Below are 15,114 nucleotides of genomic sequence, written 5' to 3' on the forward strand. Positions count from 1 at the left end.
GATTTTGTTCTTAAGCACTAGGCTGAAAAAACCCCAGAGGAAAGAAAACAAACATATACCCATCCACCCACTGCAGATGCCCCGACTTGGTTAATTTGGAACTCTGATTATAGAAAAATTCCCGCGTGATTGTAAACATATTTGAAACGTCCTGGAAGCTATTTTATTCCTAATATTCAGAATGCCCAGCGTGCTTCTTGCTCTTTTCAGAATTCTCTCCTAATGAGAGATCTATAGGAACTTGACCGCAGAGGAATAATTGGATGCTACTGTTTGGGTTTCCAACATCCGAGTGGATGGGAACTCACATCCATGGACGCCCATAAAAGCCAGAGAAACAAAATTAATGATCCACTATGTTCTACCCTGAAAGCCAGTAGCCTTGGACACTCACTCTAGAAAACCATGGATTTCTGGTTGGCTGCTGGACAACAGTTTATCAGATGAACCAAACTGATTATTCTGTAAGTTAAAAAGAAGTATCTACAGAGGCTTTAGAATATTTCTGGAAGGAAGGTTATTGTTTAAGTGTGAACACGTATACATGCACACAATATGATGGCTACCACTAACTCTCCTCCCTCCCTCCCGCCTTTCCTTCCTTTCCTCCCAAGATAATCTTGCTGAGAGCAATCACCAGTCACGAGCTCTTGCATGTAAGGCTGACACGGCGGGCAGAGGACCCAGGTCTCTGCTCACGGCAGATGGCCAGTTCTGTCCTTGGAGTCCAGCCCCTGAGCCCCTGAGTACCCGGCAGTCCTATCTCTCAGACTTGCTGCCAGAAGTCTCTGCAGCTGCTCCCGTCGGCACCCACGGGGGCATCTCGGAACATCGCTGCTCCTGACAGCAGCACGCAGACAGCGTGGGGCATACACAAGGGATCACTTCCAAACAGTAACTGTATCGAGCACTTTTTAGGAGTCTATGTAAGTGCTGACCTGGACATCTTGCGGGAAGCAGCCTAGCGTAGCGGTAGGAGCGTGAACTCTGGGTGCACGTGAATCTGGGTCCGAGCCCCTTCCCAGCTCTGTGCCCGTGGGACCTGGGGGCGTTACCTCACTTCTCTGAGCTTCGGTCTTCTTGTAACAGAAATAATAATATCTACCTTGCAAGTCATTTTGAGGATTAGTGATACCAATGTTAAAAACCTGGTACTTTGAAGGCTTTTATTATCATCGAAGAATGGTTTCTGCCCTCATCACTGACTTAGAGGGGACCCAAAGTACCCACTGATGTCCTTGCTTTTTCACACCCTGGGGAAAGTGTCCATCCAATTCCATAGCCCAGCCTCACTTCTGTGGTCAGTTTCAGAAACCTCATTCCCCAGCCTTACCCTGCCCTGAATACATGTGTCGAACACTAGAACTGAAAATACAATTTGCCAGGAATTCTAGCAATCATGCCAATTAATCCTACAAGGTCTAAGAAAACTGTAAATAGTCTATAAAGAGAAGGCATTATCGCACTACATCAAAGTTACTTTGGACCAAACATAGAGAATTCTACAAAATCAAAGAGCGCGAATGCTGGACGTAAGCTTTTGTGAAATGAACTGAAAGCTAGGAATTATATTTGCATTTCAATTTTTACTTTTATTTTTTGCCTTGAAAATTTTTTTATTTTATATAAATTCCAAATATATGAGGTATAAATGATAACATTCTGTTTTATCTAAGAATAAAGGGAAAGAATCTCATTTTTCCATTAATAATTTGCTACTTTATTTATTTTTTTAAAAAGATTTATTCATTTGAGTAGTCTCCAGAGCCAACGTAGGGCTCAAGCTTACGACCTCAAGATCAAGGGTCAAACGCTCTACCGACCGAGCCAGCCAAGCACCACAATAATTTGCTACTTTAAAAAGTTGCTCTTGTGGGGCGCCTGGGTGGCACAGCGGTTAAGCATCTGCCTTCGGCTCAGGGCGTGATCCCGGCGTTATGGGATCGAGCCCCACATCAGGCTCCTCTGCTATGAGCCTGCTTCTTCCTTTCCCACTCCCCCTGCTTGTGTTCCCTCTCTCGCTGGCTGTCTCTATCTCTGTCAAATAAATAAAAAAATCTTAAAAAAAAAAAAAGTTGCTCTTGTGGGATGCCTGGGTGGCTCAGTTGGTTAAGCATCCAACTTTTGATTTCGGCTCAGGTCATGATCTTGGGGTTGTGAGAGCCCCACGTTGGGCTCCACACTGGGCGTGGAGCCTGCTGAAGATTCTCTCCCTCCCCCTCCACGTGCACTTGTGTGTGCATGCGCATTCCCTCTCAAAAAAATAAATAAATAAAATAAAAAGTTACTCTTGAAATGGAAGGACTCACTCTTGAACAATCAATGGGTCAAAGAAGAAATCACAAGGGAATTTAGAAAATATCTAGAAGCAAATGAAAATAAAAACAAAACACACTAAAACTTGTGGGATGCAGAGAACACAATCCTAGGAGGGCAGTTTACAGCAGTAAAGATGTGCATTGAGAAGAAGAAAGATCTCAAAACAAGCACCTAACTTCTACCCCAAGGAACTAGAAAAAAGAAGAACTGGAACATAAGTTAGTAAAAGTAAGGACTTAATAAAGATCAGAGCAAAGATAAACAAAACAGAATAGAAAAAAGAAAAAAATCGGTGAAACTATAAATCTCTTTTAAAAAGATCAACAAAATGGACAAATCCTCAGCTAGACTAAGGAAAAAAGAAAGAGATGCAAATACCCAAAATTAGAAACGAAAGAGGGGATATTACAACTGATGTCCCAGAAGGAAAAAGAATTGTATGAGACCAGTATGAGCACTTACATGCTAACTAACTGGATAACCTAGAAGAAATGGATCAATTCCCCGAATCATACAACCTACCAAGACTGAATCAGGAAGAAATAAAAACTCTAACAGACCGATAACTAGAAGGAAATTGAAACAGTAATAAAAAAATTCTTCCAACAAAGAGAAGCCCAGGGCCAGATGGCATCACTGGAGTACCCTACCAAACATTGAAAGATGAATTAATACCAATTCTCCTCAAAGTCATTCAAAGAGTTGAAGGGGGTCAGGGGTGGATGGGAATTCTCCCGATCTCATTCTATGAGGCCAGCGTTACTCTGATACCAAAACCAGACAAAGACACAGCAAGAAAAACTATAGACCAATATCCCTGATGACGCTTGAAGCAAAAATCCTCAACAAAATACTATCAAACTGAATTCAACAGCATCTTAAAAGGATAACAGGAGCCCCCCTTATCCACGGGGGACATGTTCTAAGACCCCCAGTGGATGCCCGAAACTGTGGATAGTACCCTATTTACACAGCTTTTTCCTATAAGCACGTACCTATGATAAAGTTTAATTTATAAAGTAGGCATAGTAAGAGATCTACAACAATAATAATAAAATAGAACAATTATAACAATATACTGTAATAAAAGTTATGTGACTGTAGTCTCTCTCAAAATATCTCATTATACTCTACTCACTCTTCTTTTTGTGATGATGTGACATGATAAAATGCCTACGTGTTGGGATGAAGTGAGATGAGTGCGGTAGGCACTGTGACATAGTGTGAGGCTACTGTTGACTTTCTGGTGGTATGTCAGGAGGGTCATGTGCTTCGGGACTGAGGTTGACCATGGGCAACTGAAACTGCAGAAAGTGAGACCATGCATAAGAGGGGACCATTACACCATAGCCCGGTGGGACCTAACCTGCAATGCAAGGATGGGTCAACATATGAAAATCCACGTAAGACACCACATCAACGTGATGAAGGACAAACAGCACGTCACTATCTTAACAGATGCAGACAAGGCACTTGACAAAACTCAACGTTCTTTCATGTTAAAAACTCTCAACAAATTAGAAATAGAAGGAAATTACCTTAACATAATAAAGGCCATATATGAAAAGCTCACAGCTAACCTCATAGGCCACAGTGAAAGACTAAAAGCTTTTCCTCTAAGATCGGGAACAAGGCAAGGAGATCCGCTTGCACCACTCCTGTTCAATACAGTACTAGAAATCCTAGCCAGCACAATTAGATAAGAAAACGAAATGAAAGGTATTGCCATTAGAAAGAGAGAAGTGAAGTTATCTCTATTTGCCGAAGACATGCTATTACATGTAGAAAGCCCTAAAGATTACACACACACACACACACACACACACACTTTAAAACTAATAAATAATTTCAGCAAAGTTATGGGATACAAAAAAGCAGTTGCATTCTATACATTAACAACAACTAACACAAAAAAGGAAATTAAGGAAAAATCCCATTTGCTGCAGAATCAAAAAGGATAAAATACTCAGGAATAAATTTAACTGAAGAAGTGAAAGACCTGTACACAAAAAACTATAAAACACTGCTAAAAGAAATCAAAGAAGACATAAATAAGTGGAAACCCATCCCATTTTCATGGATTGGAAGACCTAATATTGTTAAGATGTCTATACTACCCAAAATGATCTATAGATTCAGTGCATCCCCTATCAACATGGTATTTTTTGCAGAAATGGAAAAAAATATCCTAAAATTTAAAAGGAATCTCGAGGGACCCCAAATAGCCAAAACAACCTTGAAAAAGAAGAGCAAAGTTGGAGGCCTCAAACTTCCTGACTTCAAAATATGCTACAAGTTAACAGTAATCAAGTTGGTAAGGTATCTTTATTAGCACAAAGAGAGAAATACAGATCAATGGAACAGAATAGAGAGCCCAGAAATAAAGCCTTGAGTATGTGGCCAAATGATTTTCAACAAGGGAACCAAGAGCACATGGCGGGAAAAGGACAGTCCTTTTCAACAAATGGCAGAGGGAAAACTGCATATCCACATGCAATAGAATGAAGTTGGACCCTTACCTTAGACAATACACAAAAATTAACTCAAAAGGGATTGAAGACCTAAATGTACGACCTAAAACCATAAAACTCCCAGAAGAAAATGGAGGGGGAAAGCTTTGGGACATTGTATTTGTCAATGATTTCTTGGATGTGACAGCAGAAGCAAAAATAGACACTTGGGACTGCATCACACTTAAAAACTTCTGTGCATCAAGGAAACAATCAATACAGTAAAAAGACAACCTATGTAATGGGAGGAAATACTTGCGAATCATATATCTAATAAGGGGTCCATAGCCAGAATATGTAAGGAAATTCTACAGTTCAGGAACAATAACAGAAAAATGAATAATTTGATTTAAAAATGGGCCAAGGGCTTAAACAGACATTTCTCCAAAGAAGATACACAAATGGCCCAAAAGCATATAACAAAATGCTCAATATCTGGGTACCTGGCTGCTTCAGTCAGTAGAGTACGTGACTCTTGATCTCATGGGTCATGAGTTCAAGCCCCATATTGGACGTAGAGATTACTTCAAAAAAAAAAAAAGATGCTCATTATCACTTATGAGAAATGCCGATCAAAACCACAATGAGATAACACCTCATATCCATTAGGATGGTCACTAGCAAAAGAACAGAAAATAACAAGTTTTTGGCAAGGATGAGAAGAAATTAGAACCTTTGTGCATCATTGGTGGGTATGTAAAATGGTGTAGCCATTCGGGAAAACAGTATGGTGGCTCCTCAAAACATTAAAAATAGGATTACCTTATGACTCAGCAATCCCACTTCTGGGTACATATCCAAAAGAATTAAAAGCATGATTTTGAAGAGCTATTTGCAAATCCACGTCCATCGTAGCATCATTTATATTAGCCAAGAGGTGGAAAGAAGTCAAGTGTTCATCAACGGTTGACTGGATAAAGAAGAGGTGGGGTGTGTGTGTGTGTGTGTGTTACGCAGCCTTAATAAAGAAGGAAATCCTGTGATATGCTACAATATGGATGAATCTGAAGGGTATGTTGCTAAGTGAAATGACTCCGTCACAAAGGGACAAACAAATACTGTCTGATTCCATGCATATGTAGTATCCAAAGTAGTCAAAATCACAGAAACAGAATGTAGAAAGGTGACTGCCAAGGGCTGGGCGTGGGAATTACTGTTTAATGGGTATAGAGATTCAGTTTTGCAAGATGATAAAGTTCTTCGAACTGATGGTCAGCAGAGGGGAGGTGGGTGGGGGACGGGGGAAGTGGGGGCTGGGGATGAAGGAGGGCACTCGTCCTGATGAGCACCGGGGGGTGTATGCAAGTGTTGAATCGCTACATTGTACACCCGAAACTAATACAACGCTGTATGTTAACTGTGTCGGAATCAAAATTTAAGTAAGTAAGTAAATAATTTTAAAAAGAAACAGAAAAAAAAGGATGAAAAAGTTCTTGAGATCTGCTGTGGTACGATGTGCAACGGTACTTAACACTACTGAATTGTACGCTTAGAAATGGTTGAGATGATATAATGTCATGTGTTTTATAACAGATGGCAACCCGAATCCTAAAGTGAAGTCAACCTTGGCAATCTTCGACACCTGGACGAAAAAAAAAGTCCATATCTACTGCCGTCATTTAGAAGGCAGGTCACTTCATGTCGATTAGAAATAAAGGATTCAAGCAAGTATTAAACAGATACGACATGAAGCTAAGAATGTTATTTTTTGTTTTAAAAAGCCCTGCAAAATCAATTTTCTTAAAATTCACAAACAATAAGTCCATGAAACTCCGATAAAAACACAATGAAAATTCGCTTGTTGCGGGAGAGGACAAACACTATACATTTGGAGGCGAAGATGGGGTCGCTACGTTTTCCTCCAAGTCACAGCCCAGCTTCTGATCTACACCTGAGGACCCACGGGCGGCCCCAGCATGCCCTAGAGCACGCTCACGGTCCCTGACCCGGCACCTGGTAGGCAGCTAGCATCGTAATGAGCTCTAAAAGCTTCTACGGTGGGCTCGTAACAAGTCGGGGGGCTAGCACTGCACAAGAATTTCTTTAAGGTTTTCTAGACTCTATTATCATCAGGTATTTAATTTTCTAGTGCCTGAAAACATAGACAAGTGGCCTGGCATATAAGATATGAAATTTTAATATGATAATCACAAAATTATAGAAATGTTAAGAGCAAACTATGCTCGGACAGACAATATCAATATCCAGAACCTCCCCGTTAGGCACTACTTAAACGTATGAGCTTATCCAAATTTTATAGATAAAAAGTTAAGGTTGGTATGATAATCTGAATTTTGCTCTATGCCACGTATAAAGTTGGGAAGAGCATATTCTTTTTTTTATCTTTTTTTTTTTTTTGAAGATTTTAAAAATTTATTTGAGAGAGAATGTGTGTGTGTGAGAGAGAAAGAGAGAACAGGAGCAGCAGGCAGAAGCAGGCTCGCCAGGGAGCCCAACGCAGGGCTCGATCCCAGGACCCTGGGATAATGACCTGAGCCAAAGGCAGATGCTTCAGAGACTGAGCCACCCAGGTGCCCCTTCATTCTTTCTTTTTTTTTTGAGCATATTCATCTTTACACAGTTTACACTCCCATTTGTGTTTTTAAGAGAACCTCAGGCGAAAATACGAAATGGCACATCGTGGTGTTAGTCAATGAGACTTCAAAGACAGTAAGATTAAGTCTAAAAAAAGCAGAACAATAAATTTATATGGGTCCCGATACGGCAACACACCAAATATTGTACTTTTATGAGTTTTAATTCAGACAAGAAATTAAGAGATGTCACATAAAAAGGCAATATTTATTTTAAATCTGAGATGGAACTCCTTTTCGAGTTGGATGAAGACACTCTGTACCTACCTTTTGGTTGCGGCGGGCACAGCAGTTTCTTTCCTGGCCCCCGAGGGGGACGGTAGAGAGCCACTAGGTTTCTTTGGTAAAACAGTGCCGTTGTTGACAGTGGTCCTTAAAGGCAAGGTCTGCACCAGTGGTCTTGCTGTGAGACAAATAGAAAACGCAATCAGAGCTTTCCCCTCTGTCAAGGTAACTTTTTACAGAACTTACGACTGGTAGGATGGCAAAGGACATCAATTTCAAAATGCTGGCAGGACTGACAAAGGTGCCAAGAGAATTCAGCGGAGATTTTCAACAAAGGGCGCTGGAACAATGAACCTAGACAAAATCTACCCCCTTCCGCAGACACGAACTCGAAATGGACCAAAGACCCGAGCGTAAAATGCAAAACTATCAAACTTCTAGGTGAAAACACAGGAGAAAACCCCGTGTGACCTTGGTTTTGGTGACGTTTTGTATACAACACCAAAAGCACAATCCATGAAAGAAAAAAATGAGTGCTTGGACTTCATCAGAATTATAAAAATGTTTGCTCCGTGAAAGACATTGTTACAAGGATGAAAAGACCAGCCACGAACGGGGAGAAGATATTTGCAACTCACGTATCTGATAAAGGACTTGTATACAGAATATAAAAAAGAATGCTTAAAACTCCTCAGTCAGAACACAAGCAGCCCAATTAAAAAAAATGGGCAAAAGATCTGAACAGACACTTCACCAAAGAAGATCTACAGATGGCAAATAAGCATATGAAAAGATGCTCAACATCTTTTGTCATTAGGGAAATGCAAATTAAAACAATAATGAGATATCTCTATACACCTATTAGGGTGGCTAAAATCCAAAAAACAAACACAAATAGCAACTGCTGGCCAGGACCAGCGCAACAGGGGCTCTCATTCATCGCTGGTGGGAATGCAAGTGGTGCGGCCGCTTTGGAAGGCAGTTCAGCGGTTGCTCGATACAGTCTCACGGTAGGATCCAGTCATCGCGGGACGTTAGGTATTTACTCAGCTGATTGGAACACTTCTGTCTATATAAAACCTGCATTTAATATTTATAGCAGTTTTATCCATAATTGTCAAAAACTGGAAGCAACCACGATGTCCTTCAATTGGTGAGTGGCTAAACCAAGTGTGGTCCATGCAGACAATGGAATATGACTCAGCAAAAAAAAAGAAAAAAAAATCAACGAAGCAGTCCAAGGACAGGGACGAGTCTTAGATCCACGCTGCTCAGTGAAAGCAGCCAGGCTGAAAGGCTACTTTCTGTATGATTCCGTTTATATGATATTCCATAAAAGGCAAAACTCAGAGACAAAAAACAGACCAGTGGTTGTCAGAGGCCGGCCAGGTGGAGGTGGGGGGCTGACCAGGTAAGGCGCAAGAGCATTTCTGGGTGGTAAAATGATGCTGTATGACGCTGTATGATGTTGTATGGTGGCTATGTGACACCATGCATGCGTCAAAACCTCCAGACTCTTACAGCACAAAGAGCGAACTTTAATGTATGCAGATAAAGATCAGTTAGGGGATGGGGAAACCCATGACAGATAAAAGAATCAAACCATACTACAAGTATGTGCTATAACCTCATGCAAGGGGGCGGACAGGAAGGTGTCGTGGAAACGGGGAGAGACTAAGCCTACAGAGGAGCCCATCTAAGCACGTTGTTTCCCACAGGGCATGGTCAACACCTCTGAAACCACCGTCATGAGCCCTAGCAGTGAACAATTAAGGAATGGCAAGGAGGATGGTGGGAACTAGGCTTCTCATTGTTGCAGAGGGAGGCTACAGACAAGCAAGAGGGATGGTGCTGAATGAGCCAGGGGGTAGGAGACCTCAGTATGAAGCCATGTTTAGCCTGATACAGCTACAGAGAAAATTATACCTATGTACGTAAACATGGGTTAGTTATAAACACACTTTTTTTTTTTTTTAAGATTTACTTATTTGAGAGAGAGAGAGAGTGAACATACGAGTGGGGGGAAGGACAGAAGGAGAGAATCTTCAAGCAGATTCCCCACTGAGCATGGAGCCTGACATGGGGCTCGATCCCACAACCCACAAGATCGTGACCTTAGCTGAAACCAAGAGTCGGACGCTTAACTGACTGAGTCAGCCAGGCGCCCCAGTATAAACACATTCCTTAGCTCGGCGTGCTGAGAGTACTGAAAGCAAGGACACCGGGCACCCAAACCCTGGTTTCTAACACGATTCCTCAGCAACAAAGAACCAGGGCTCTGTGGGGAAATGCGCGAATCTGGGGCTGGGGCAGGGCGCGTACAACATGAGCCTGGAGTATCCTGTAGAGCCAGAGAGTAAGGAAGTGCTCAAAAGCAGTAACAGAACCCCAAACCCTGTACAGATGGGGCCAAGTCAAAGGGACCCAGGAGCCAACTGGAAGAGCTCCCCCAGGAGCCAGAGCTGCCACAGTTTCAGCAACAAAATATAGACAGTAGCTCTGGGTTATAGCCCAAAGTATAAAGTAAATATCAGGAGCCCATACTGATGGAATAATTGAGGAAATGATTAAACGGGCGAGGAAAGACAATTTCTCCAGCGCAGAATTCCAGATCATGTATGTAGATGCTTTATCCTCAAGGAGGTGAGCACCGTCCTCTCTTCCGTAAGTGCGGGGGCACAGTGTTGGCCTTCCGCACAACCCGCTGTGGCCGGGGGCGGGGAGTCACTTCACTGCGGACAGACCTGGTGAACTCTACCCGGGCCAGCGTCACAGGGATGAGTCACGTCGACAGCACGTACCCTGGACAGGATGTGATGGCGATGCACGTTACCTCTGCAGTGCTCCTCCCTAAAACCCAGGACCTACTGGACAGACCCAAGTCGAGAGATAATGAACGATCTGACCAGGGCCCCTCAAAACCGTCCAGATCATCAGAAAGAAGGAAAATCTGAGAAACCATCAGTCTAGAGAAGCCCCAGGAGACATGATGACCAAACGTAATCGGGGGGGGGGGGTCCTGGAGCAACAAATAAAGGATGTTAGGGATCAACTAAGGAAATCCAAGTACAGTGTGCTTCTAAGTAATAAAAAACTGTATCACTGGGGCACCTGGGTGGTGCAGTAGGTTAAGCGTGTGACTCTTGGTTTTGGCTCAGGTCATGATCTCAGGGTCCTGAGACCAAGCCCTGCATCAGGCTCTGCGCTCAGCGTGGAGTCTGCTTGGGACTCTCTCTCCCTCTCCCTCTGCCCCTCCCCGCCATGAGCTGTCTCTCAAATAAATAAATCTTTTTTTTTTTAAGGATAGGATAAAAAATAAAGTATCATCACTGTGGGGTACTGATGTAAAATGCTAATGGAGGTGAAACCGGGTGCCGGGTAGATGGCAACTGTCTGTACCATCCTTGCAACTTTTCTGTAAATCTAACACTATTCTGAAGTCAAATTTGAAATGCTAGTGGAATGTATTTTGTGCATCAAGAATTAAACCTGCCTTGACTGAGGTTCTTAAAAACAATGACGGGACTGCATAGAAAGCCAAGTTTTTAACACACCAAAACTTTTCGGTCCCTAAGGCAGGGGGTCAGGCTTCCTTCTTTCTTCAAACATGACAGTAAACGGCAGAGGGCACAGGTAGCGCCCCGGCCAGAGCACCACACCCTCCGCCACCCTCCATGCTCTCTCCTCGCCTCCTCAGCACCTGCCCGCCCCAGGGCCCAGCGTGGCGGGAGCCAGCATTGCTCAGCGAGGCACCGCGGTTCCGGAACCGGGACTCCACATCTTCTCTTGCGCAAGTCTGCCATGCCACGCCCACAGGACGGGACCCTTCTCCCCACAGGAGGACAGGCATCGTCCCCGTCACTGTCACTGCTCTACCTTCTCTCTCGGCTTCATCCACCATTTCTGTTCCCATTCTGGTTTTTTTTTTTTTTAAATACATGGACCCTCAACGTTCCCATCCACCCAGAACCTCGGATGTGACCTTATTTGGAAATAAGGTCTTTGTCGATGTAATTAGTTAAGATGAGGTCATACAGTATTGGGGTGGGCCCTGAACCCAGTGATGGTGTCCTTGTGAGGAGCAGAGAAGAGACACAGAGGCCCCGGAAGAGGAGGCCAGGTGACGCCAGGTGCAGAGCTGGGACTGAAGCATCTAGAAGCCAGGGAATGCCAAGGATGGCCGGCCGCCACGGAAGCTGGGAGAGAGGCCTGGAACAGTCTCTCTTAGAGCCTCCGGCAGGAACCGACCCTGCCCATACCTTCACTTCAGTCCGGTGATACTGGTCTCGGACTGCCAGCCTCCAGTGGTGTGAGTCTAAGTCTATTGTTTCCAGGCCCCCCCAGTTTGAGGTCGTTGGTCACAGCGGCCTGGAGGTGAGAATGACGCATATGTCCACCTGGCTGTCCCTTCCATTCCTGCCGCTCCTGCCTGTCCAGCCTGTCCCTGAAGCATGACTCCTAGCCCTGATGGTGCGTCTCCTGCACGTCTGGTCAGCCCTCTCCAGGCTCATCTCCCCGTGACCCTCACCTTGACGTCCCTCGCCACCATCTCCGACAGCACCCAGGAGCCACCACACTGTGTTACGGTCGCCAGGACCGACACAAAATGGAAGGGCAGCCACACACGCTCACTGTCGAGCAGAATGGGACAACTGGAAGGGTGCTGTCTCGTCCTACTGGGACCTGCACATGGGGGGGGGGGCTCCTACTTCACGACCAGCCCAGAAAGGAGAGAGGACCCGGTCCCGACCCCTGGGTTAGCACACCTCCCTGCCACCTGGCCTGTCAGGATCTGGTCTTTCATAACCGCTACAAGCTGCTCTCATTCTGTCTGTATGACTTTATTTCTCCCACTATGCATCCAGACTCTTCAGTGCGCCCCCCCAACAAACCAACAAGAGAAACGATGCCACTCCTTAGCTTTGCTTCTGTCGCGCTCGCAAACCTGAGTGTGTAAGACTCACCCGGAGTGCGTGTTACAAGACGGACCGCCGGGCTCCAGCCCATTTCCAATGCTGGGTCTGGGGGGCAGCCCAAGAATTTGCTTTTCTAACAAGCTCTCAGGTCATGCTGCCATTGCTCTGGGGACCACAGTTTAAGACCCACAGGCTATGCCACTGTCCCCTCCTTGGCATTCCTGCCCTCTCTGAGCTCCTACCCCATGCCAGTTTGTACCTTACAATTTAGCCCTTGCTTATATATTGCTGTCCCAGCTGGGCTAATCTCACTTTCCAGAGTAACAGTGGGCGGCAGACACCTGTGCCGGGAGGGGTGTCACCTAGCTCTCTCCATCCTGTCCATCAGCCCGGGAGGACTGCCCTATCCCTCGAGCTGACAGCAGAGAAGCCATCATCCCTCCCAGGTCCCACGGACCGAGGGAAGGAGCAGCTACCTGAACCCAGAGGGAGAGAAACTGCTCTGGGAGCAGCAGCAACACGCAGGGGAGGGACAGAGCCAACCCGAAGGACCCCATGAGAAAAGAGCCAAGGAAGTAAATACTCTGGCCTCCTCCTCTGCCCCCATTCCAATCCCCAGCTAGGGTTCCCAATGCCCAAACCCTGATTGGGAGGTGGAGGGCAAGGGCCTGCTGGTGCGGCCCCCACAGGTCAGCCTGCAGGGAGAGCTGGCTGGACGAGGGGACCCAGAGGGGCTCAAGGAGGATGTCTGGCGCTCTGCTCCTCTGGGGCCCCTGGCCCAGGACCGCCCCACCCCTCCCCCCACGCTTGCCACCAAACCAGGCTGGGTGAGCCTCCTCCCTGCTCCCGCAGCCCAGGCCTGTGCTGCCGTCCCCAGAACACAGCATGGCAAGCGTCTGTTTATTCGCCTGCCCACTGCATCGACGGAGGGCTCCTTGAAGGTGGCATCCCTCCACAGAAGGTGTTCCACACGGGTTTGTGGGTCACACTGCACTGAATTTCAAGAACAAAAGCCCTGCTTCCCAGAGAAGGCGTCATGTCCCCATTTCTGAGTCATTATGAAATTTTTATTTTTTTCTTGACTCATAATGTCAAAGTTCAGTCTCGTAATAACCTAGTTCTGTCCTTCTCCCAAAAGGGGAACGAGGGTGGCCGAGCCCGTGAAAAGCTCAGCGGCGTGCGGCGGGCTCTCCCAGGCTGACAGATCTGTACGTCAAGCTGTGACACAGCATCGTCGGAAGCAAACAGAATCCTCAAAGTTCTGACGAGAAATCATGAAAGAAAAACAGAGGATGCGGCGGGGGCACGGTGAGCGCCCTCGGAGGGACGGGGAAGGTGGAGAGATCTTGTTAGTGCTACACCTGTCTGGGTAACATCCCCTGGTTTTTGTCACCATTGACTCCGCCAACAGCACACCGCTGCCACCAACACGCCTTTAACTAAGCGCCCATCGTGCACACGACCCCCCGGCAGGTTCCTTCCGTGTTTCCACATCTAGATGGGATCAGCCACTCAAGGGCGAAAGGCGGCCGCTATAAAGGGAAAGTTCTGGAAGAAAAGAATGCCTCCTGATGTCCGGTGTGAACAAGCAGCAGCCTGGATCGGAGGACGGGAGACGGGAGGACACGGGAGCGGGCGGCTACAATGAGTCATTTTCAGACAAGCGATCTTTAAAACCGTGGAAGAGAAATAGCACAGGGAAAGGTTCAAACACAATTTCCCGCTCATCAGGTGCGAAGATAAATGACTCCTTTGCCTCCACATGACACTAAGATATGAGACATTCTTCTGGTTCATAAAAGGGATTTTTAAAATAACATTTTAATTGTTCCTAGGGGCAAAACATAGACACATGGCACGAAAGAAGAATTTCTCAAATAAAAGGAGAATGAATGATAAATGGTGTGTATTTAGAACGCGTTCATTGGAGCGGTATCAGGATGGCTGGAATCTCAAATCTCAAGGGAAACTGAGAAGCAGAGAGGATTGAGGGGGTCAGACGGGACTGGCTCACTCTCAGTTCGGCTTACTTACAGGGCCTCGGAGAAGTCACTACCTTTCCAAGCCCCAGATTCTTTGTGAAATACGGGGAACAGCGCCCAGCCTGCAGGGCTGCCACGAAGATCGGGAATGAGGAACACGAGCTGTCAGCAGCGTGTCCGGGACGCAGCAGGCCCACGAGAAGTGGGGGCTCTTATCCTATGGCTACATCCAGATGATGAAACGCTTTTGGACATCTGGGTGCAATCGAGCCCCCGGAACGCGATGTGAGAAGAGTTAGCATAGTGTGTCACTTATGGTCAGAGGCACCTACGGCGGAATCAGACCCACGAGTGCCCTCGGCCGCACCCAGCACACCCAGGGATGGGCAGAGGAAGATGCCTGGCAAAGTGAGGGAGGCAGGGGGGTGTAGGCAGGGGCAGGACCTCAGGTCTGGCCGTGAGGGCAGAGCACTAGGCCCAGTGTGTCCCCAGCTGGCAGCGTGACCTTAGGCCCCATTTCGAATCCAAATGCGTTCTAAGGATGTCTCTTCCCACCCTGAAATCTGAT

At 45.9% G+C, this 15,114-nt stretch overlaps 1 protein-coding gene across 4 annotated transcripts in view; it reads right to left on the reverse strand.

The window, feature by feature from the left end:
• EML1 (EMAP like 1) overlaps nt 1-15,114 on the reverse strand; it is a 174,155-nt gene that overhangs the window by 52,471 nt on the left and 106,570 nt on the right. For all 4 annotated transcript variants that reach the window (XM_040641441.1, XM_040641442.1, XM_040641440.1 and 1 more), the window contains exon 3: nt 7,691-7,826. In XM_040641441.1, coding sequence (XP_040497375.1) covers nt 7,691-7,826 — 136 coding nt within the window. The remainder of the gene's footprint in view (nt 1-7,690; nt 7,827-15,114) is intronic.

Source organism: Ursus maritimus, unplaced genomic scaffold (assembly GCF_017311325.1).
Source record: "Ursus maritimus isolate PB19 unplaced genomic scaffold, ASM1731132v1 scaffold_25, whole genome shotgun sequence".
In the NCBI taxonomy this organism is placed as follows: Eukaryota; Metazoa; Chordata; class Mammalia; order Carnivora; family Ursidae; genus Ursus; species Ursus maritimus.